Source organism: Portunus trituberculatus, chromosome 40 (genome assembly GCF_017591435.1).
Source record: "Portunus trituberculatus isolate SZX2019 chromosome 40, ASM1759143v1, whole genome shotgun sequence".
Taxonomy (NCBI): Eukaryota; Metazoa; Arthropoda; class Malacostraca; order Decapoda; family Portunidae; genus Portunus; species Portunus trituberculatus.
Window position 1 is genome coordinate 2,015,001 of NC_059294.1, and position 25,000 is coordinate 2,040,000.

General features: G+C 40.7%; 1 protein-coding gene across 2 annotated transcripts in view; it reads left to right on the top strand.

The window, feature by feature from the left end:
• LOC123516091 overlaps nucleotides 1-25,000 on the top strand; it is a 45,885-nt gene that overhangs the window by 3,993 nt on the left and 16,892 nt on the right. For both annotated transcript variants that reach the window (XM_045275183.1, XM_045275184.1), the window contains exon 2: nucleotides 19,030-19,639. In XM_045275183.1, the coding sequence (XP_045131118.1) occupies nucleotides 19,400-19,639 (240 nt within the window). In that variant the 5' untranslated portion in view covers nucleotides 19,030-19,399. The remainder of the gene's footprint in view (nucleotides 1-19,029; nucleotides 19,640-25,000) is intronic.

Below are 25,000 nucleotides of genomic sequence, written 5' to 3' on the forward strand. Positions count from 1 at the left end.
TCTTACTTTGATGTATCGTAAGTAAGGGAAACAATGACGAGAGAGAGAGAGAGAGAGAGAGAGAGAGAGAGAGAGAGAGAGAGAGAGAGAGAGAGAGAGAAAAGGGGGTCCTAGGGGTCCTAGCATGTGTAAAGAATTGAAGCGCAGCACGTACACGCAAACGAACAAGTGAATGTCGTCGTCGGGTATTGCAAACCTTCTTGCTGATGTGCTTTCGGCAAGGTCACCTCTCAGTGTTGTTGCCTCGCTCTACCACTTCCAAGCTCACCTTTTATACTTCATCAATTCAATCCTGTGTGTGCCCTTGCATTCAGTGTGAGGGTGTCGCACAAAGGTGTGGTAGGAAGTCGTTATCTAGAAGCGTCCTGCCGGTTTCTTGGAGCCTCAGGGTACCGCTTTGTCTGAAAGGCGCACTGACGGGAAGTGATGGCGGTGGTGGTGGTGGTGAGTGACCCTTGCATGTGTGTTCTGAAACGATTCGGCGCCTGCATTAACCAAGGGTATGTTAATGATTCTAGCTATAATTTAACAAGGATTCAGTATCATAAATGGTGGAAAAATCATGCTTCTGGACCTAGATTTATCATCCAAGGGTTGTTTGAAAATATTCCTGATGAAAGAATCCGGTCAGGAATCAAAATTGTGGTGTTGAATTTTAATAGTTGCAACGCTGAGATTGTTGTGGTCATAAAATTCTGGATTAACGCAGAGGTGTTTACAAAGCAATGTTCTTGGTAGTCGTGGCTGTCAGACATACCGGTGGCGAGGATAATGTTTACTATGCAGCGCGTACAAAACATGACGTTAGGTGGCTGGCTGATCACGTGTCGCGGCATTGTGTGTGGTTTGTATTGAAAGAGCGAGGCATGGTAGAGGGGCGTGTGCGGAACGTTAAGGAGAGATGCATGGGTGTGAGACAAGGGGGAAGACTGGAGGACTGTTGAGAAAAGGCCAATACACACACACACACACACACACACACACACACACACACACACACACGATGGAAATGAGAATAATGGAATATATAAGCGTGCAAAAATAATTTCCCGAAATAGATAGAGATTAGTGAATTAGCGGATGCATTACCAGATGATGGGATTGTGTATGCAAATAGTAAACATAAGTCTCTCTCTCTCTCTCTCTCTCTCTCTCTCTCTCGTAAGTCAATGCGTCACCCCCTCCATTGGTCTTCCCTGTTGGCTGCCCCCACGCCTCCTGTTACCGTACAAGGAAGCGGGTGAAATTCTGTATGCTAAATAAGTATCAGGATTCGGTGCGAGGCGATTCGTTCCCGGTGTGGACCGCTGAGTGACGTCACCGCCCTAGTCGCCGCGCCGCTCTTTGTCACCCCGATGCGTTTCCCGATGCCTTATATGAACTTAGGGTCCAGGTACTGCCATCCTGGACAGGTGTATAGATCGTATTGGGTTCAGATAAGATGGAAAAACAAGGCAACTGCGTATGGTTGAGAATGTTGTCTGGTTTGGCTGTTATGAAACGCGAGAATCTGTTTTGAAACACTTCTGCTCGTACCTCTGACTTGTATAAATAGGGTCTAACTAAAGGTGTGCTGGTCTGTAGGATTTTTTTTACGGTCATATTAACAGATTAACAAAATTCATACATTATTGACCGGAGAAACAGTCTTGAGAGCACGTTAATTATCTTTGTGGCGTTTGAACAGCCGTGATGACAGAACAAAGCCTTTCTGAAAATGGTTCCATATAGACGGAAGCGAGTAGAATATAAACATAGATGTCCTAAAGATATCATAGGTGAAGATGCCTACGTTGCTCATTGATGAAAGGAAATACTATCTTAAGCAATCCCCAATTCTAAGAAAAGAAAGATTGAGAAAGAAAGCCTTCAGTTGAATATTGAATTTCCAGCCGGATGTCCGTAAAGATGCAGGATAACTCTCTCCTACTTTCCCTAGAGTTCCTGGTAGTGTTTCTTAGTCATGTAGGTTCCTTTCCTTAGGGAGTTCGTCAGTGGGTTTTTTTTAAGTCATGCGCTCCGAGTACCACCAGGCTTATGTTTGAAGGAGTCGTCGGTATAAGCTTCGCGGGCTGCATTTTCGACTATTTTATTCACTATTAAACGCAGAGAGAGAGTGAGTGAGTGACTGTGTGTGTGTGTGTGTTTGCGTAAAAAAAAATACATTAGTGCTCCGCAGTTGTTGCTACGTTAATGCAGTCCTTTGTTTTCTTTCGTCACTGTAGGAAACCATTTTGTGGGAGAATTAACTTGTGATTTTTCGAACAGCGAATGTATTTTAACTTTGATCGCTACAATAGTTTTTTAACAGTTACTGAATGGCCGGAACGTGTTATAATAGGTTTCCTTTATATACTTAATTAGAGAATATAAGATTGAGGTCAGGTGAGAGAGAGAGAGAGAGAGAGAGAGAGAGAGAGAGAGAGAGAGAGAGAGAGAGAGAGAGCAAAGCAGAATACGCTCTCACATCTACTATTCCGTGTCAGTCTTCTTTAAATCTATACATCTGATGACCTTTCCTTTTACTCTCCAGGCCTCGCAGCGCAGCACCCCTATAGCACTGAGGCTAACGTATGTAACATTCATAACCATAACATTGGGCTTATACAACACCTCATGATCTTTTCATGTATTCAATCTCAGTGTAAAGGACGAAGTGGATTGGTTGTGTAAACTCAATCGACCGGCGCATTAAGATAAGATGCTAGTTCTCTTTCGAGTATCTTTTGCAGACAGTGTCTTCTTAAATGTATCAGGGCATCATTCGTCTTCTTTTAATGGCTGTAGTGGAAGTTTTTTGAGGATCTTTATTAATGTTTTAGGATTCTAGTCATAGTTGCTGAAAGGTTCCTTTACTCTTGGTAAGACCTATTAATACCAGGAGATCATCTGTGACTTGAAAGTTTGAAAGGAATCGTAATGACAGAACAGTATGGAAAAGTACGGGCCTTGTGTTGGTTGCATTCAGGTTAAAGTAGATGAGTGATAGATAAAGTAAACATGTAGATAAATATTCAGTTCATAGATGTAAATAAACTCTACAGTGATGAATAAATAGATAAATAAGGAAACAAGTGGAGAATTAAAGAAAAGGTGTCATAAATGAATAAACAAATATAAAACTGAAAAAAGGTACATTTATAAATGAATGAAATAATTGATTTATGAAAAGATCACGTATGCATGCTGACATTTACATTACTTCTACCGAGAGTAATAAGAAAAAAATGTGACTAAGGAATAAATAAAGAGACATACAAGCTAAAACATAGTTAACGCACGGTTACAACACGTTTTTTTTGCGCTGCTTTACATAACAACTGGATGGAAGGGTGTTGCTAACATTATGCAACTCAAACCCGTTATGAAACTCAACACCTTTACAAAGTGAGCATGTCTGCCCTTCTTTTTGTTCACTTATGAAATATACAATGCGCGTGCAAACTTTATCATGCACAAATAAACAAAACACAAGCAAACTGGAACAAAAGAATACCATGAAAGAAAGTAAATGCAAGGAAGGTAAAAATTAGAGGAATTAGACTGAAAGGAAAAGAGAATAACCTGATAACAGACTCGTTTACATCTTAGGTTGGCTAAGAAGGGAAACGCGGAAGGGGAGAACGGTGGGGCGGGGCAGTGAATGTCAAGGAAAGGTTTGCAGAAACAGGAGGAGGAGAAGAGGGAGTAACCACTTCTGAAGGTCAACTGGATCTCTCTCTCTCTCTCTCTCTCTCTCTCTCTCTCTCTCTCTCTCTCTCTCTCTCTCTCTCTCTCTCCACAACGCTTCCCTTTCTCCTTTGTTTCTCATTTCGTCACCGGGTCACGCGCATCAGTCGGTCGTTTTTCTCTTAACACAAAGCATGTCAAATCACGTAGTGTATGAAGGTAAACAAAAGAAACCTTGAAATACTAGATCGTACTAATGAGCTTTATTAACTTGGGGTTTCAGTGTACTAATTAACATATCTGCGGTGGGAAGGACGAGGGTTGGGTGTTACTTGGACTAAGGTTGTGAAGCGTTGAAATGTGGAGAGGGAGGGGAAGGAAAATGGTCGTAGTGATTATCGTTAGTGTGAGATTGTAAGAAGTCAAGTAACATGTAATACATCCTTACTTTCTGTCCTTATAGTTTATATATATATATATATATATATATATATATATATATATATATATATATATATATATATATATATATATATATCTTCATGCCTTTAATTTGGTATTAAACGTCAGGGTTTGTAAAGCGAATAATATACAACATCTCTCTTTGTCTGTAGAGTTTTCCCTTCAATCTTTAGTCCTCGCATCTACTAGGCATGTTAGTTCAGTAAGGACTCATAGCTCACCAGAGAAGTTAGGATCGAGAGGAAATCAAAACTGAGCGGAAATAAGAGCAAAACAGTATGACCATGTAAAGTGAAGACGAGTCGGTTGTGTGGGGGAGAGTGATGGAAGTGAAGGCACAAGACGGGACAGGAGAGCAAGAATAGAATGGAGGTGGGTGGACTGCGTAAAGGGGGAAAGAAAAGCAACTGTATAACCATGTGAAGAGGAGAGGAAGAGGGACAGTGTGCTGAAGAGTGATGAAGATCAAGGTACAGGGCAAATGATGAAGAGGAAGATCAAAGTGGAGGTGGATGGACTGAAAGAAAAAAATGTTTAACTGTATGATCATGTGTGTGAAGAGAGGAAGAGAAGAGGAATGTGTAAGGAGAGTAAAGATGATGGAAAAACAGGACAAATGAGAAACAAAGATGAGGAAGGGAAGGTCTTAAGAGAAAAGCAACTATTGGAAGAAAAGAGAACAACTGAAGCTGCTGATAGAACATGGGCGGGCGAAGATTATTTTATAAAGGAGAGGAATGAGAGCGAGAGAGAGGGGGACAGGAGGGAAGGGACGCAGGCAGGGAGGGATGTGTACAGAAGGGCAAAGGAAGGGAGGTAGAGGGAGTAGAGGGGGGGATGATGATGTCTCTGTTATTTGTGACTCAAGAACTGAGGAGGCGAAGAAGGTGACTACTTTCACTTGCCTGTGTCTGAACCTCCTCCTCCTCCTCCTCCTCCTCGCATCATAGTGTGTACTTACTGTAATCTCCCCCCATGCGTTTCTTTCCTCTTCATTTTATAGTCAAACATCCTTTCACTTAATGTTGTCTTGCGTCTCTCATTCGCAACAGCACCACCACCACCACCACCACCACCACCACCATATTGTTGTATCATTATACCAACTTAACCCGACGTTGTTATAGTCTCTCTCTCTCTCTCTCTCTCTCTCTCTCTCTCTCTCTCTCGTGGTCTAGACGTTTCCCCTTAATGATATAAACATTACTCTCCTAATAAGGACATATCACGTGCTTATGCTTAATATCTGCTCATGTGCTCTTTGTCTCCCTCTCGTCACTCTTGTCTTCGTCTCGTTTGATCTTATCGGTTTGTAGATTTGCTTTGTTTTGTTTATTCACCCGCTGCTCATTTCTCTCTCTCTCTCTCTCTCTCTCTCTCTCTCTCTCTCTCTCTCTCTCTCTCTCTCTCTCTCTCTCTCTCTCTCTCTCTCTCTCTCTCTCTCTCTCTCTCTCTCTCTCTCTCTCGTTCCATATATTCAACGCACAATGCGAACACAAGATGCATTCACTCAACCAGCCAAGATACTCTACGTTGGCAATACATTGGTAACCCCCTGCAGAGAAAATCCGGGTAATAACATAATCACTAAACAGCAAAAAGCCCTGAAATTTAAATGTAGTTTCCTCATTGCCAACCACTGTGACAAGCGGTTTCCCTGCACCCGAGAGAAGCCCGCCGGTGTTATGTTGATGTGCGGTGGTTGGCAGCTCACAACTTGGCTTTTTTTTTTTTTTAACATTGAATGACGCAATACGTTTTCATCACCAAGCGAGTGAGCGAATGTTTAAGTACGGTTGCCTCGGGGATTTGTGTAACCTCGAATCCCTTATTTTGAAACATTTTAGGATCTCGTTAACAATTTTTAAAGCAATGAGAGAGAGAGAGAGAGAGAGAGAGAGAGAGAGAGAGAGAGAGAGAGAGAGAGATGGTTGGCTGGGATCTTTTACATTTGTTTTCATTCATTGAATTTTTTTTTTTTTGTGATGGTGCAATGTTTGTTGAATTTACCGCTTCAATTAAAAGTAAATGAATTTGATAGGTAGTTCTTCATTATTTATTGTCGTTATTATGTTAATATCAACAACAGATCAAGTAATAGGTGTGAATAGCCGTGTTCTGACTTTTTTCCATTTGTTGCACTTTTGTTGCACTATCAGTATAGAATTCATCTCTTAATCAAGTGTCTAAGAAATTAGTAGGCGAGTTCTTACAATTCATTCCTTGCAAATGCACAGACTTCTTGCAAAACCTGTGACTGTAATCGAGAGCTTAAGAGACCAATTCTCGTACTCTGCGCATCGTTGTTTTTCTTCGGTACTTGTTAAATGGAGCTAAATTAAAGGTATAGGAAATGATCAGACAAGTTCTCAGTGTTTTTTTTAACATTATACGTTCAGAATCGATTACTTAAAACCCAAGAAAATATATTACCATGTCATTACTGTCTTTTTCTGGTTAATAAAGTAGAATTATTGTTAAATTTACCGCAGCTGTGACAACATTCCTTAAGATCCCATCCTAAAACTTCTGCTGGTGTCTGTACTACATACAGTGAGGCGAGCAAGTGGCGAGGTGAGTGTAGTGCCCTCGGTAACTAAGAGGTCCGAGTTATGCGGGCAGTGTATCATAGTTCGTATTCTCTAACCGCTTTGTGTTCTAACCAGGACGCTTTTCTAAGGCTACTTGTTTTTCCTGTCAGTGACGCGTTATCATCGGTAAGCTACCATAGAATCTTGAGTACACCACTGAAAACCTTAGCAACTTCCACTACAACTTATTTTTGTATCAGTAACACGACATCATTAAAACATCTCTAGAACCATGGATACACCACGGTAAACCCTAGTAATTTCCACCGCACCCTGTTATTTTCTTATCAGCTTTGGGGATTTTATGGTAAGCTCTTACTAGAATTATAAAAACCACATCGGAAATCCCTCAATTCCAGGAATGCAACCTGTTAAAAGTAAGAGAGGAGAATAGCCTCAGGAGTAGCAGATACAACAATATATGAGTTCAGTAACAAATCTCACTGCCAGGAATTTAGCTACGAGTCTAATTTTCCTTGTTAAACTATCACTCAAACATCAATGAGAACCTTAGTAACTTTCATTATAGCCTGTTGAAATGGAAGAGAGACAACGACGAAATGTTTAAAATGAAGCCTCAAGCATTGCAAATATAATGAGTTAATTCTATACATCATAACGAAACATTTAACTATTACTGACTTAATGACCGGTATCTTTGTAATCCCTCTGTAATTGCTCCCTTTGTTAACCTTCGTATTCTGTGGCAACGTTTGCTTTCTTGGTATCCTCATGCAATTCTTCCGCCGCGGCTGACTCACTCTGCTTCTGTCTGTCTGGCTGGCTGGTTGACTGGCTGGCTGGCTAGCAGGTTGTATGGCTGGCCAGTTAGTTGTATTTCTAGTCCCTCGGGATTACCACTTTTCCTTTTTTCGGCGCCTCAGTACATTCTTTGTGTGTGTGTGTGTGTGTGTGTGTGTGTGTGTGTGTGTGTGTATGTATGTTTTTCGTCTTTGTGTGCTTATTTGTCATGATATTTGTATTATGTTCACTGATCAGTTCTTTTTTCTCGTTAGTTTCCATTTTGTTCTTGAGTTCTAATCTATTCTTACTATTTCATGTGTTTACTTACTTATCTTCGTATTTGTTTACTAAGATATTTGTTCATTTATTCTTTGTCATTGTACAGTGCTACTACAGTTACTAACAAGTCTCTAACAACAACAACAACTACTACTACTACTACTACTACTACTACTACTACTACTACTACTACTACTACTACTACTACTACTACTACTACTACTACCACTTAGACTTGACATTCCTAAATCCACATGTTAGCCACCCACCATCCACCACCCAGCGTCTTGCACTTTGGTCACGCTTGGAGGGGAGTTAGGAAACGTCACCACACACTAACAAACACGGCCGCAGTGTTGCAAAGAGTGGCTGGCTGCTTGACTTGACTTCTCGCTGACTGCTTGGTCGGTTGGTTGGTTCACTTACTCACTTGCTGGTTGGTTCACTGATGAGGCTGAGGAGGTAACGTTGCGTATTACGGCGCCTTAGTTCTTTTGTTTTCGTAAGAGTATGTGCAATGTACCAAATTACACGATGGGTGGGGCTGTTAAGACTGAATAATGTACCGTCTTGTCTCCCGTGGCGATCAGTAGCGCAAAGGTGTGTTTGAGTAGTACTTTCCTTTATTTTCTTAATGTTTCGTCCCCCTTTCTCAACTATTCTTAAGAGGATCTACTAGATGCTGTTAAGGTTTTCGGGGTTGTTTCCCTGGTCCTAGTGGGACGTTAACAAGGTTTCATACTTTCGTACTGAGAAACGCTTTGCTATCTTAACGAGAGTTTCCAAAACCCACTGAGATGAATAGCCAAGTTCTCGAATGTGTTTTTCCCGTTAATAATGTAAATGTATGTTTAATCTATTCGTAGAACCATAAAAAACATCATTAATACTTTGTAACTTTAAGCTAGACCTTTATTAAGCGTAACTGAGATGCAGACAGAACTGTAACAGAAGACTCATTAAAACCTAACATGTAATTTCTACAGCCTTTCTACAGTCTTTAAGAAAATGATGTGATTTAAGAACAGAGTGTCTTGGCAACACATACACTTGTATCCATAGTGTAGTGGTTCGTTCTCCTCTGTGCTACTTTCAACAAACTCAAGTTGATGTTTAGATGGGGAAGTGTACACGATGCCACGTGATGCAGACTGGAGGGTGGTGGTGAGAAGAGTTTGTGATTTTCATTTTGCCATTCACTTTTCGAGGGAGGTGGAAGGGGCACGTATGATGAGAGAGAGAGAGAGAGAGAGAGAGAGAGAGAGAGAGAGAGAGAGAGAGAGAGAGAGAGAGAGAGAGAGAGATACAAAGGCTGAAAAAGATAAATTACACGCTTGCGCGCGCACACACACACACACACACACACACACACACACACACATCATAGGATATTTGTGGAAGTTGCATCCTCTTTATATCAGTTAACATTGATAGCGACGACCAGGAAATGTCGAACTGCTATCATGTTAGAGAGAGAGAGAGAGAGAGAGAGAGAGAGAGAGTGAGAGTCTTTCTTCACCACTCTTTATTTATTCCCAACAAAAGAACTAATTATTACCTTCTCTTTGTACACGGTTGAGAGAGAGAGAGAGAGAGAGAGAGAGAGAGAGAGAGAGAGAGAGAGAGAGAGATTACCTCGCTCACAAAGATCCTGAAAGAAAATAAGTAAAGTCACGGAGAGAGAGAGAGAGAGAGAGAGAGAGAGAGAGAGAGAGAGAGAGAGAGAGAGAGAGAGAGAGAGAGAGAGAGAGAGAGAGAATTACCTCGCTCACAAAGATCCTGAAAGAAAATAAGTAAAGTCACGGAGAGAGAGAGAGAGAGAGAGAGAGAGAGAGAGAGAGAGAGAGAGAGAGAGAGAGAGAGAGAGAGAGAGAGCAATCTAAAAGAAAAAGCGTTACACACACACACACACACACGCAGAAAGAAAAAAAAAAGAGAGAGAGAGAGAGAGTCTATATTTGTGTGTATTAGTAGTTATCGTGTCACCACTTGAATATATTTTTCCTTCCACCATTTCATCACTTCCCTTGGTTCTTGAGACGCGTTCGGCTGCTGTGACGCGGGAGGTGGGCGTTGGCTCGGGTTATCTGCAGGAAGTGGTCGAGGCCGCTATTAGTGTAGTGGTGGTGGTGATTGTGGTGGGAGGACTCTTCTCGTGTTACTTGCTTACCACGGACAGTTATGATCTCTGCTAAATGTCGCTTACTCCTACGATTCATGTTCTGTGTTTTTTGTGTCCTGCATCGGTGTTCTGTACGATTATCTACCAACGCGCACACTTCATTATCCATGTCCTGCGTATACCTACCTGGATCTACTTATATCTTCTTATACACTATATTTACCAATGTCTAATTTTGTGTGCTATATCCTGTATCATCATTATTTTTTCAGTAATAACGATTGTGATCAGCTGCGTTTCTTTAATGCGTTTGATTAGAAAAAGTAATTGTGCATTTGTATTAAAGAAAAATAACTGCGTTCGAATAAAAAGATGGAAACTTGCTTAGCATTTCTTGAGTGTACATGTGAACAGAGCATGATAAAAGCATTCCTTGATACATCATTGGTATCAGCACCTCGCTAGTGCATCGAGATTACGATATCTATTGCACCTGAGTGTGATTTGATTGCGATAATGCACACGTCAGGTAGAATTTCAGTAGTGATCGTAACTTTGTGCATGTACTCTACGGGTGTGAGAAATTATATTGAGAGATCCTTGTGTAACAGCATTAGTCACCACTTGTTAACTGAGATAAGATTAATTAGATACGATTCTCTTTCTTATCAATGTCAATTCTTATTATCACTTGTTAAATTAGTTAGCATACACACACACACACACACACACACACACACACACACACACACACACACACACACACACACACACACACACACACACACTTGTATGTCTTCTTTCCTCCTACGACTTTAACTTTTTAACGGAAGAGTATCAAGACAAGACCGAAACTAAAGAACTTCCTTCCCTTTACTATTTTTTTCTTTTTAGAGCGGTAACTTGAGCGGGTCTTCCCTATCCTCCCTCACACACACACACACACACACACACACACACACACACACACACACACACACACACACACACACACACACACACACACTCTCTCTCTCTCTCTCTCTCTTGATTGTGCCATTTTATCTCTAATTAAATCCCCTTCGTTCTTCATCACTCTCTTCGGCTCTTTTATTAAATCCTTTCCCTTCCCTAGCATTAAGAACATAAGAAAACAAGAGAAGCTGCAAAGAATTATCAGTCCTTCATTCCTACCCTTTTCACCAATCTTTCTTCCCCATCCATACATCTGTCTGATTTAGTTTTGTAGTCCCTGATGAATAAGGTGTAGTATTTGTATTATTACTCTAATCATACCATATATTTCCCATTCCACACCCACCTGACCTTTTCGCAAGCGTTAAACCTTAGCCCAGTTCTTAAGGTCGTGTTGAGAGATCTCGTCTTCTTTCTATTTACATTTCCTTCACGAGACTTGTTTACTGTTACCATTTTCTCTCGCTGTTCTTGCATGTGCCGTCTTAACTCTTAATCTTTTCATGACTAGTTTGTCTTGCTTACAATCCGCTCTATTCTCTTGACATAAGCTCATTCTGAAAGCGGCAGGCTCATGACACCTATTTCCTAACGCCACAAATATGATTACTCATGTTCTCAAGAGAAGATTTTTTTTTTCTCAATGACCGCTGATTCTTTATAAATCTATCAACAGAATCATAAAAATATCATAGGAAACCTAACTTTTTATGTGAGATATTTCCCAAACACTAAAATATACACGTTAAACCATGAGAATACCCTTGGAAAGCCCCTTTAACGTAACCTCTTAGTTGTTAAGGACTTGAAAAGAGTAGAATATTGTTTATAAGGCTTCGTACATTATCGTCTAGTGGTGGTGCTTAAATTCACCCACTAAAAATATCAAATTGGTTGCAAGTAAGTCAAAATCACCTCTATTATTGGCACATTAAGGATAAAAAAAAGTAAATATAATTGTCTGATGGTTTCATGTTTAAATTCCCTTTTGAAAGTTTCTCAAGACTAGTTAATAAAGGCAAATAACATCAGATATCAGTAAAGGTTAACAAAGATCATTGCGCGGCTCTCCAGTTCTTCATTTCACTCACACCAAGGGCGTCTGATGGGCGGGGAGGAAGTCAAGTAGCTTCTCTATCATCGGTATGCAGTGAGGGAGGGAGAGTCAGGGAAGATAACCGTGTCTGGACTAGGTATGGACGCTTTTATCGGGACTTCACAAGGACGTGTGTGTGTGTGTGTGTGTGTGTGTGTGTGTGCTGCTTATTGATAATTCAGGCTCAACTTGTACCTCATACATACATACGTACATACATACATAGAAATACATTCATACATACGTACCTTTGCTCGTTATCTATTTTTTCTTCTTTCACCTTGAATTAAACAAATGGAGTATCTCTCTCTCTCTCTCTCTCTCTCTCTCTCTCTCTCTCTCTCTCTCTCTCTCTCTCTCTCTCTCTCTCAAGAACATAACTACGAACTGACTGTAAGAATCTTGTTGTGCTGCTTCTGCTTAGGAACCTCAGTGTTTGGAAAGCTGTGAATCAGTCTTCAGGGTGGGCTGTGCAGGACGCATACACATACTGACGCCGGGTGGTGGTGCGTGCAATTTTCCTGAAGCTAAGAGATCTTTTTATATCGTAATTTAGGATCATCTTCCCTGCACTCCCATATAAAAGCATGTCTAAGGAGGCAGCAGCGTAGTTTGGATTTATTAAGTTGCTGTATTGATGGTCACACAAAGGTACTTGTGAAAGGAATAAAGAATATAATCAAGAGTTATACTGGTATCGGTCTTTCTTTAAATATAATCTATAGTCGTCCTCTCTTCTCTTTTCCTTTGGTTACTGATGTAAGAGCAAGGGGTGTACAGTAAGGAGCTCCAGTGGTGTCTGTTCTGTTGAAAGTCTAACCTGCCGCCCTCTTTGGATCGCCGCGCTGGTTGGATCGTTTGCTAGCCACACAAAGGAAAGGAATAATAAAAAAAATCGATGAAGTGCTTGAGGGAGACCCGCCGCATCGTACTTCTCTGTACTTATGAACGATTTTTTTGTATATTTGCCGACTGATCTTTATAAAACAGTATCACTTTTTCTCGCTAGCCACACAAAGGAGAGGGAAAATAAATGAGGTTAGTGAAGCGCTTGAAATTGGGCTTGCACTACAGTACGATGCATACACACAAATTTTCCTATAGCGAGGGATGTTTTTTACATTACCTTTTTCTTCTTCGACGAAAATCTAGATGAAAAAGTTACTAGATATAATACAGTAATTCAGTACGAATCCATAAGTAACAGTCGTATTAACAAACCTTACAGTGTTAGAAAAAAATCAATAGCTACTGAATTAAAGGTAAAATGTATGCAAGCTGTGATAAAAAATGAGATTGATTCACTGGATTTCGTAATTGTTTCATATGCTTCATTGAACGTTGGTGGTTAGTATACTAATATACTTTCAACCTGCTCAAGTAGAAGCTATTAAGGTTCTCAGGAGTGTTTTTTATGCACTTAATGAAAGTTGTGCAAGGAATCTACACCATTATTGGAAAAAGAACCTGATTAATTATCTCTGTAGCCTTTAAAATTCATCCAATAGACCAAACAAGAACAAAAACAATCAATACTCTCAGATACAAACTGTATGTGATATAGCATTTGCTTATTCTTCTTGTGGCAGATATATTAAACGGGCTTATTATAATGATTTGTTAATATACGTCTGAGAAATTTATTAAACTGGCTTATTAGACAAATTTTATCACCTCTAGCTTTCATTACGTATCAGAAAAAAAAGCTAATGGAGAGAATTGTGCAGAACTACCGTGCCATTCCGAACACTAGAGCGTGATAGAAAATGAAATAAAACTACGAGCAGGAAACACATGTGGGTGCAAGTGACAAGGAAAGACTGACGTGTCCCTCTCACCCACTCACTCCGGGTACTCGCAAGCTGTGTAATTAACGCCTACAAGTACAAGCAGCTCTCTCTCCTCTGTCTGGTCCCAGAACTGGTAGGTATTAAGATTTCCTCGTAAACGCGAACCCCAGCCCCCACTCACTCCACACACACAAGGGGGGAGGAAGTTCAGATGAAGTGCTCAGATAGAATTACTGATTACTCATGATTAATATGTACTTCATGTACGGTACAGTCACACCAGGAAGTGATGTCACCACGCCCTGTTACTCACAGGCCTACGAACTGAATAGAAAATAACCTTTTGGCTGCTGTGAGTGTTCTTCAACCTTAAAGAAATTATGTGTTGCACGTCCTGAGTACAATTTGATCATCTATTGCCTGTTGATTTATTCTTAGGTCTAGATGAACTAAATCACCCAGTAGTTTTCTCTTCTCATCAAGAGGGAAGTAGCAAGACATCGGAATTTGGATGTTCTTATTCTTATTCTTTTGATACTGACTTCTCCAATATATTTTTTTTATCTTTTCTTTCTTTCTTTTTTTTTCGTGTGTGTGTGTGTGTGTGTGTGTGTGTGTTTCACTGTTTGATCTGCTGCAGTCTCTGACGAGACAGCCAGACGTTACCCTACGGAACGAGCTCAGAGCTCATTATTTCCGATCTTCGGATAGGCTTGAGGCCAGGCACACACCACACACCGGGACAACAAGGCCACAACTCCTCGATTTACATCCCGTACCTACTCACTGCTAGGTGAACAGGGGCTACACGTGAAAGGAGACACACCCAAATATCTCCACCCGGCCGGGGAATCGAACCCCGGTCCTCTGGCTTGTGAAGCCAGCGTGTGTGTGTGTGTGTGTGTGTGTGTGTGTGTGTGTGTGTGTGTGTGTGTGTGTGTATTTCCTTTTAATGAAAAAAAAAAATGTCATCCACCTACGGTCGTCTGCTGGTCACCCAGCCAGTCGTTACCCGATACTATAGAAAAGAGATCATAGTAGGGTAGTTTGGGTAGGAATGAAGCTACTCGCACACCCGGACGACGAGGCCGCCACTCTGGTTACATGCCGTACCTACTTGCTGCCAGGTGAACACGGCCTAGACATAGAGAGACTCACCCATTCGCCTCGCAGCGCATAGGATTTAAACCGAGTGTGCTAACCATTACATTATTTTATTAATTGATTAATTTTTTTATAACGTTTATATTTATATCTAATTAATTTATTTTTATTCTATTTATTTATTTATTTATTTTATTTCCTATTTATTTCTTTATTTATTATTATTATGTGTGTGTGTGTGTGTGTGTGTGTGTGTGTGGAAAAGCAGATGATGTGTTTATAGTAGTGTAAGTAACTATGTGAACTAATATCCAAAGCATCTGGTACACATGATATTCTCGCGACATTCTCACGGTACCTACCAGATTTCCAGGAACACTGTGTTGACGAAGCCTCCCCAATGCTACGGTGACTAACCTCTTCTCCTTACTCCCCAATGTTAGTGTGGCCGCGTGAGTCCGTCGTTTTATAGCCTCGTTGAGATAGACCAGACTTGGAGGGTGAGGGATATTATATTTCCCTCTCTCTCTCTCTCTCTCTCTCTCTCTCTCTCTCTCTCTCTCTCTCTCTCTCGGATATTTCCTTTCATTTCTCGCTCATATCACTTCACCTGGCATTTCCTATTCTTTTTAAGACCAGGGAGAGAGAGAGAGAGAGAGAGAGAGAGAGAGAGAGAGAGAGAGAGAGAGAGAGAGACTTTAGATATTCCCCACCATTTCTCGCTCACATCACGTCACCTGGCATTTCCTGTCCTGTTTTAGACGAGAGAGAGAGAGAGAGAGAGAGAGAGAGAGAGAGAGAGAGAGAGAGAGAGAGAGAGAGAGACAACAAAATTAGAAATGTTATTTTTAATCGCATCCTTGTTTGATTGAAATGAAGTAAAATATTGATTTAATTTCTAGTACTTTTCCTTTCTTTCTTTCATTCTGTATGTCTTTTTCTTTCATCAACTTATTTTATTTATTTATTTATTTATTTATTTATTTTATCTATACATATGCCTAGATATATACTTTTAGTTTGTTGATTTAGTCCTTACTCTGACAACTTATCCTTGCTAGTTTCCTACAAAGTCGCGACCATAAATCGCCAGTAGTATGTTATGATAAAAAAAGAAAAGAGAAAAGAGAGAAAGAAAAAGACAAATCACATTTCTCGGTACTTTAATCATTAATTTAACTTTTTTTTTTACAGTCACATTACATTTAGCAGTGTCGGTGAAAGCCACGGCGGGAAAGGAAACTAGTGCGCGATAATGATTGAATTAAGGAAAATGAAAGAATAATTTAATTTCCCGTATTTATTCATTTACTTATTTATATGTATTTTTTTTTTTTTCAATGACACATTACGCTTGGTAGTTTGAATGGAAGCCACTAGGGAAAGGAGAGCGAGTAATCCTGGCGTGGTGCAATGATTAAGTGAAAGGCTGAGAACAAAAAGCAGGAAGCAGGATGAAAGAGAAAGGGAGACGCGCCCTGAGGGAAGGTCACCACCCCCAACAGATGGTGGAGTGACCTACGTAACTGCACCTCTCTCTCTCTCTCTCTCTCTCTCTCTCTCTCTCTCTCTCTCTCTCTCTCTCTCTCTCTCTGCTTACGAGTATCTCTTTATCTCTTCTCTGTTTATTTCTGTCCCTTGATCTCTGTGTGTCATATCTCTCTCTCTCTCTCTCTCTCTCTCTCTCTCTCTCTCTCTCTCTCTCTCTCTCTCTCCTGGTATCGATAACCTATCTATTAACGGCCAGCTGGAGAAGTGTTGGGCAGAGGTTAACGTCTTTAGTGATTCACATCCTGTTGTGTCGTTTTAAGATCAAACTCGCATCAAACACCTTATCTTCAGTACAGTCCGACCGTTATGAGGCGAATTTTAGCCAGCGGAGGTAAAGTTAGGAGTCACTAATATTGGTTGAGTTGATTTGGTTGTACACTACAGTCTGGTATCAGTGATGTGTTCGGAAAGGGCGAGGTAAACTTACACTGTGTCGTTTCATTAAGGTTAAGGGAATACTCGTAGTCTCGCCTCGCCGGAGTCGCGTTACTAATGTTGGGGGTCGTGATAAATGGTGAAAGGAGTGTTGTGTTACTCAGCGTGCGTGCTCTCAGGTCTTTGTGAAGTTGAGAGAGAGAGAGAGGGGGAAACGGGTATGCTTAAATAGGGTTCTGAGAGAGAGAGAGAGAGAGGAGATTGAACCCGTTAAAGCTTTAGTGTTTCATAAGGACTGTTTTCCAAGGCTAAGAGATTATCAGTTGTGTATTTGATCATTTTTCATCTATTGATGGTGTAAAACTGTAAAGTACTTACTAAACAATCGCTAAAATCATGAAATTCACCTTTAATATCCACAGAGACCTGTTAGAAGTTGAAGCGTTAGCATACTGAGAGAGAGAGAGAGAGAGAGAGAGAGAGAGAGAGAGAGAGAGAGAGAGAGGAAGCATATACAGAAATTATTTTCTCCAGTTTACCAGAACCACTCACTCTGTTATCGAGAAACTTATAGTGAACTCATTATTTATCCTTCCGTTTTCTCTTGCTTTTTATGTCATGTTTTCCTGTATGTAGCAGACCCATAGTATTTTTTTCCTTTTAACATGCCATTTATCAGATGAGTTTTCCTGGTTCCACTCCTTTCACATGTTGTTCATGCTCGGGTTACGAGTAATGGCTATTGACGCACCTTATCTTGGAACCCACATTACTTGGAATCTGAATTAAGGAGTGCGGTAGGTCGTGGTGTGAGCAGCAGAACGACACCAGTACTTCCTTTCAATCGCTTCGTTTTCTTTTACCCCGCTTTATCCTTGCGGGTGATCATAATTATTTTGTACCTATTTTTATACCATTGATAGTACATAATTCTTGTTTAACTCTCAGTGGAACGATGAATATACACTTACAGATAGAATTCTAGTCATTCTTTTGCTAGAATATTGAAAATCCACTTCGAAAAAAAATCGTTCTTGTTAATCTTTCTCTCTAGAATAAATACAGGACACTTAGACACCACTGTAACTTCCACTGGATAAAGACTGTTAGCTTGCCGATATAAGTCGACGAAACGTTTGAGAAATCGGATACTGATTTCGAAATAATACTAGCTCTGAGATAAAAACTTTCCTCTACCAAGTAAAATCATAAACAAAACCACATTAATACAAATGAAGCTTGGTTGGAATCTCTCTTTGTAGCAGAACTGATGATTGGATGTGGTTAGAGAGAGAGAGAGAGAGAGAGAGAGAGAGAGAGAGCATGATTGAAGTGATGAATATTACCGTTATTTCCTCGTTGTGATGGCAAAAGAAGGGACATTAAAACGCAGCATTCCCGTTAGTTCCTCTGTGGCGGCGAGGGAACGAGACCAGAGCGAGGTGGAACAAAGCCATCCTCTCCCTTTGTCACTTCCGGCCGTGAATGAAATCTGCACAAGAAACAAAAGCGATTCCAACTAATAACATGTGGATCTGATTTCTCCCTCCACCCTCCACCCAGCCATCCATCCCCGCCCGGCTTGCCTCTTCTCTCTTCGCAGCGCCCTATTTCTCCTCTCCGGGTGTCGCCCCTCTCTCGCCTTCTACGCCCTTCAGTCAATGATTCTTGCTTTCCGTACCGACCTGATTTTTACCTTGTTTTATGCCTCCCTGCGTGCTCTCTGATTTTCTCTCAGTTTTTCCTTACGAAAGGAATGGCTTAAGGTTCATCATATTTGTGACGCAGTTGTAATCACATCCGTTCCCAGAAATTTCCTTGTTTGAGATATTATACGTGTGTGTGTGTGTGTGTGTGTGTGTGTGTTTCACTGCCAGCTTGACCGTCGTTGTTCATGTGTGGCTGAGCAGTGAGGTGAACATCATTATGTAGAGCAGTGTTGAAAAATTAATGAGTCTTGCATGACGAAGCATGACTCGTGATAGTCTGGCAGCACGTCACACGCCTGCCACTTGTCACGTGTCCCTTCCTTCCAAACGTAGCATTTTGATGAGGCGATGGAAATGAAGCCCCTGGAGTGAGATGAGATGAGAGAAACAAAGGTTGCGTTGAGTTGATATTAGACGAACAAAAGGAACAAAGGCTGAATTTCCATAACTTGGGGCCCCAGTGCGCGAATTACCTCTTAGTATAAAAACATGAGATGTGAGTACATGTCTGGTATTTTTTTTATGCTCATGCTTAGGGAAGGTGATCCAGTTTTGCTTTGGTAACAGCGTTTTGTTTTTGCAGATGCTGAGACGGTGGGGCGGGACCTGTTTGTCAAATACCCCCTCACCTTGCAGTGATCACAGGCAAGCAAATTAAAAAAAAAAAAAGATACTACACTGCGCCATTCAACAATAGTGCCAGTGGAGTGTGTGCGTCATAGCTCCATAACGTATTGGATTATCGAGAAAGATAAAAGACAAACATTACTGTGAAGAAAACACACGTGGCAGAGAGTGCACGTGGAAAATGACCATAAGCATTCAGACACACACACGTCCTGAACTGAAAACTTGAGCCACACCCAAGACCCAAGATACTGCTACTACACCTACTAAGTCTCCCAGAACTGGACTTCTGCACATCAACCATTCCCGTCAGCCACACCAGCAGGATGGCGCGTAACTCCCTGAGCATCACGACCCTGTATTCCTCGGCCCAGTGTGTGCTGTCCGTGGTGGGCTCCGTTGGGGTCATTCTGCTCTTTGCCGGCATCCCGCAACTCATATACTCGCCAGTGGTCAGCGGCTCCAACCTCCTCACGTTCGTCATGGGCGCCGTGCTTATCATGACCATGGTGGCAGGGAATACGCTTCTCAATTACAAGTTCCGGAGGTTGAGCGGCGGCAGTGAGGTAAGGAAGCTTTGTGTGCTTTGTATGAGTCTGGTTATATCTGGTTAGTTTGCTGTCTGTTTAAGTTTGTCTGTGTTTGTGTATTTTCTCTCTCTCTCTCTCTCTCTCTCTCTCTCTCTCTCTCTCTCTCTCTCTCTCTCTCTCTCTCTCTCTCTCTCTCTCTCTCTCTCTCTCTCATATCTGTTTGTATTTTTTCTTTTGTTTGTTATTCATTTAAGTTGTATCTTCTTGTGTTTCTTCTTCTTTTTCTTCTTTCTTGCTCTTTTTATTAGTATTATCATTATTATTTGTTATCATCATTATAATTATTATTGTTGCTGTTATTATAATTATTATAATAATAATAATGATTATTATTATTATTATTATTGTTATTATTATCGTCATCATCATCATCATCATCATCATCATTGTTATTCAGTCATTTATCTATCTCTATTTTTTATTATAATCATCGTACAGTCCTTAACATTTTTCTACACACACTCGAACCGGTTAAAGAGACCACTCGTTGCGCTCCTTCATCTGTTTACAAAATTCACTTTATTTCTTGCACATGCTTTAGTCATCACACTTACAGTACCTCTTACTCTGCCTGGCACACTGCTGTTCCCTTGGGTCCTCGAGCACTGCCTTAACAGTAGCTGCAGTAACGGGGAAAGGCTTGGGAAAGAAAGGGAAGGGAGGGCAAATGTAAGAAAGTGAAAGCGAAAAAAAAATGATAGAAAACTTGGAAGAAAGATAAGATGAGGCGAGAAAGGGGAGTGAAATTGGAGGTTGAAGAAGAAAATAAATAAATAAGGAAACGAAAAACTGGGAAGAAAGATGAGATAAGAGGAGAGGAAAGGATGGATGGAAGAGGAAGAACAAAATAAACTTATAAGTAAATAAACGGAAAAGTGGAACGCAAAGAGAGAGAGAGAGAGAGAGAGAGAGAGAGAGAGAGAGAGAGAGCTGTGAGTCATGCATGCAAAGTCTACTAAAACTCGTCATGAGGAAACACAGCGCCGTTGGAATGGAAGCCGGCGTTAGAAAGGAGGTGAAGGCGAGAGAGGCAGGAAGAATGTTGGCAGGTGAGGAAGCGGGAGTCTTGGCGAGGGTCACGGTCATGAGAAGCTGCGGGGAAGGGGGGACGGGGCAGAGAAGAAGGCTGTGTACTGCGTGTCATGCGAGGGAGGGAGAGAGAGAGAGGGAGCGGGAGGAGGAAAGTAAATGGACGGGAAACTAGGAAATAGGCATATAAGGAAAGACACGCAGAGAGAGAGAGAGAGAGAGAGACTGGGAGAAAAATTTATTGGATAGCGAGTAGGAATGTAGGAATATTTGTGCATGACTAAATATTTACTCCCTTCATCCTCTGTTTTTTGTCCAGAATCTGCACGTGTTCGTATACATGACTAAAACATTTCCTTCACTTTCTGTATTCCGTCTGTACAGTAAATCGAAATGAGTAAGGGTATATGACCGTAGTCCTGTATATATAGTTTGTAATTCACTACGAGAAACAGGCAGGCAGTGAGGCAGCACCGGGTTTTGTTCCTTGTCATTTTAGCCGAGTGTTGCGGGCAGGAAGAAAACGTAAGCGGCGGGTAGCGAGGATCAATGACTGGGGAGTTTGAGCAGCAATTACCTCCGCGGTGAAGGCCAGGAAGGAAAGAAGGAAAGAGGGGAAGCGCTTCCTGCTTCCTCTGTCACGCGAGGCAGACGTGATGACAGAGGAGGAAGTGAGAGGAATGTCTAGGTGAGAAGAAACAAGGAAAGAAGCTCTAGTGTTTGAAGATAAATGCAATACTGTCTCATGCCGTGGTTCCTCTCTCCGCCACATTCCACGCCCTTGTATCTAGTTTGAGAGGAAGTGTTTCGTTAATTACTTGAGCAGGACGCTGACGTGTATGTCCCTTGTTTTGTTTTTCTCGTGTGGAAAAGTTACTTAGGATGGTATGCGAGTAGCGACAACTGTATTTTTATCTTATCTTATTTTCATTTGTATATAATGACTAGCATACAGCGACAGAAATAAAAAGGTGCAAAAAAGAGTCTCGGTGAAGGTTCCAGTCCTTTAAAGAGACTGAAAGGATAAATTTCTTTTCTGCCTTGAAACCTCCCTTATGAAACTGTTCAATTCAAAGACAGGAGGAAATACAGAACCAGGCAACGAGTTTCAGAGTTTACTATTAGAGGTTGGGCGAGGCAAGACTGAGATCCGCCTTCAAAATCCAGCTAGTATGTTATTTTTCCTGCCATCTTGTCTCGTGACTGAGAATAAGAAGTATGCAGTGTTCACCCTGACAGGAGTTGGCTCTTGTGGATCAACTGGCCTTTGCTGTCTCCTTGCTTTCTTGTATTCGTATCCTTACTTTAAAGTTTGGTCAAGTAAGACAGTGCATGCATGGATAACATAACAGAATGATTGATGAATGGTATTTCTCCCACTAAACAACACATTCGACTATTTAGGAACATTTTTAGTCCCATGTCCAGACTTAACCGTCAATTTATTACTGCAGCTTCAGTTCTTAACGAAATTAACTAGTAAAATTAAACTCATACTTCAAATATTCGTTAACGATTTTGTGTGAATCTTGATCTTTTGTGTAGAAATTCACACGCCTTTATTAAGGAACAAAACTGCTTAAATACACAGTAATAACAACCTTGATAAATTACAACAGAGCCGCTGACCTTTCCTTTGTGCAAGTCACTCCCATGACTTCTGTATATGTTTGCGTTGACTGTGAAGGAAAACATAGAATAATAAGCACACTGGGAATGTTTGTTCTTGCTTACTGAACATTAGAATCCTCCTTAAGCAGAGGGTTATGTCCATTTTTTTTCTTTTAGATGAAAGGATAATGAATACAATGTTGCTTACAGAATAGTAAATATATGAATATTTTCCATAAGCAAGAAATTATTAAGCCATGCCTCTTATCTCCTTTACTGTGATGGTCATACTTTTATTGACATTCAAAACTCCTAGAAATGATTTACTTGGATACCCAGAAAAAAAGTAAAGGTAAGATAGGAATTTAGTATTTTCTAAGTTATAAAACTATTAAAAATGGATTAATATATAGTAGTGTTATCGGGAAAATAGCCTTGAATATAGAAATAATGCAAGAAAAGTACTAGCCTGCACTACAAAAATAATGCATAAAAGTAATCACAATGAGAAATGACTTGTAATAAAAAGCGCCCATATTACACAAATATTCTTAGAAATAATTATTTGGAAAAATTAACGCAAAAAAAAAAAAAAAATGTCACTATAGGAAAACATATCGATTCATTGTAGAAAAACATCCGTTAGTACGAAAATCAAGAAGTTAAAAAGCTGGAAGTCATTATGAGCAAAAGAAGAAAAAAACTTTAGCTGAGAAACATTTAAACATGGTAACAACGGTGCTGGTGGACACGACTCAAGCCATCCCGTAGTGCATTCCCTGCTATTCCCTGTGAAGGTGAGTTACATGAGTGGGTTTACTGAAGGAAGGCGGGTTACGTGACGGCGAGTTACCTACGTGGGAACTGCAGATATGTGGTGGACGAAGTGTTGAGAGAGAGAGAGAGAGAGAGAGAGAGAGAGAGAGAGAGAGAGAGAGAGAGAGAGAGAGAGAGAGAGAGAGAGGAGAGAGAGAGAGAGAGAGAGAGAGAGAGAGAGAGAGAGAGAGAGAGAGAGAGAGAGAGAGAGAGAGAGAGAGAGAGAGAGAGAGAGAGAGAGAGAGAGAGAGAGGATGCAATGGTCCGTATTCATTAGGGACTATTTTTCAGAAGCTACAGTAATAACTAATAAGATTCTCACAGGTGTTCATATATCGATGCAGAATCCGAAACTTTGCCATACGAACCAGAGAGAGAGAGAGAGAGAGAGAGAGAGAGACGGTGGCTTCGGAGTGAGGGAGTAATTATAGCGATGAAATGATCGTGTGAATATTCGCAGTGATGACGAAGGTAGTGCGTGGCTGACAGGAAGGCAAAAGCTAGGGCAGGGAGGCAGGGAGTTAGGTAGACGGCATGGCAAGGACTAATACAAGCCGTGAGTGGGCGGATCTAAAAGTATCACCGTGAAAGAAAAAAGAAAAGACAATGACAAAAGAGTAAATCAAGTAAACAATGACTCGGCGAAGGTTGGCAACACAATCTTACCAGCTAACATTACGTAACAACCATTACACACACACACACACACACACACACACACACACACACACACACACACACACACACACACACACACACACACAACACAACACAAACACAAAAAAGTACACACAACACAAACAAACACACAAAAAAGTAAAGGTACTACTCTACTTAAGTAACTTCCCTAACCGCCTAGCAAGACGTTCTGTAATGAGACCATCTGTAGCTGTAGCCACACTTGCGTAATCGTGTTTTGTGTATAATCCTATCTATTATGACACACCTGAGGGCGGCAGTGGGGTGAAAGTTACTCGGCGCGGCACCAGCGACCCCATAGCTATAGCGCTCAAGGGGAGCCGAAGCTTGGTTTGGTATTGGGCTCAAGGGAAGACCGAGGTAGTGTTGGTATTAGAGAGAACTGGCGTGAGGTGATAACCGTATTAAAAATGCTCGTTTCTTACTTTAGGATTATTCGATGGTGCTGAATTCTTATTAGTTTGTCAAAAGAATCATGAAAATCTGAATCATAAATATCTTTTGAAAACTCTTATAATCAGTCCATGAAGAAGTATTTAGAGGCACTTTATTCTTTCGTTAAGATTGTTTCTGAAGGTGTTTTGCCATAGATGATACTGAATACTTGTTAAATTGTTGATATATTCATGAAAACATTCCTGAAAACCTCAATAACTTTTTATATAGACTACGTTAGAAGTAGCAGTGATAAGACAATGGCGTTTAAAAGTGCGGCTCTAAGTGTTCCATTCAAGTAGTTTTAGATAAATTACAGAAAGACTGATGAATAAAAAAGATGCTAGAAAGTAAATGTCCATCTTAGAGTAATCGTCACTTATAGGATTTTTGTAGAAGAAATAGATTTACCAGTTTTCTTACAGGCTGAAATGTAGAGAAAAAAAAAAAAAAAAAATATATATATATATATATATATATATATATATATATATATATATATATATATATATATATATTTTTTTATTGATCAAGTCTGTAAGAGTTTAGTTAATGGAAGGTGTGTGGAGGAGGGGGGCCGGGTTCGCTGGTGTGTGTGTGTGTGTGTGTGTGTGTGTGTGTGTGTGTAATTTCACCACGGTCGTCTGCTGGTCACCCAGCTAGTCTTCCCCATTACGCAGCGAGCTCAGAGCTCATAGACCGATCTTCAGGTAGGAGTGAGACCACAACACACTCCACACACCAGGA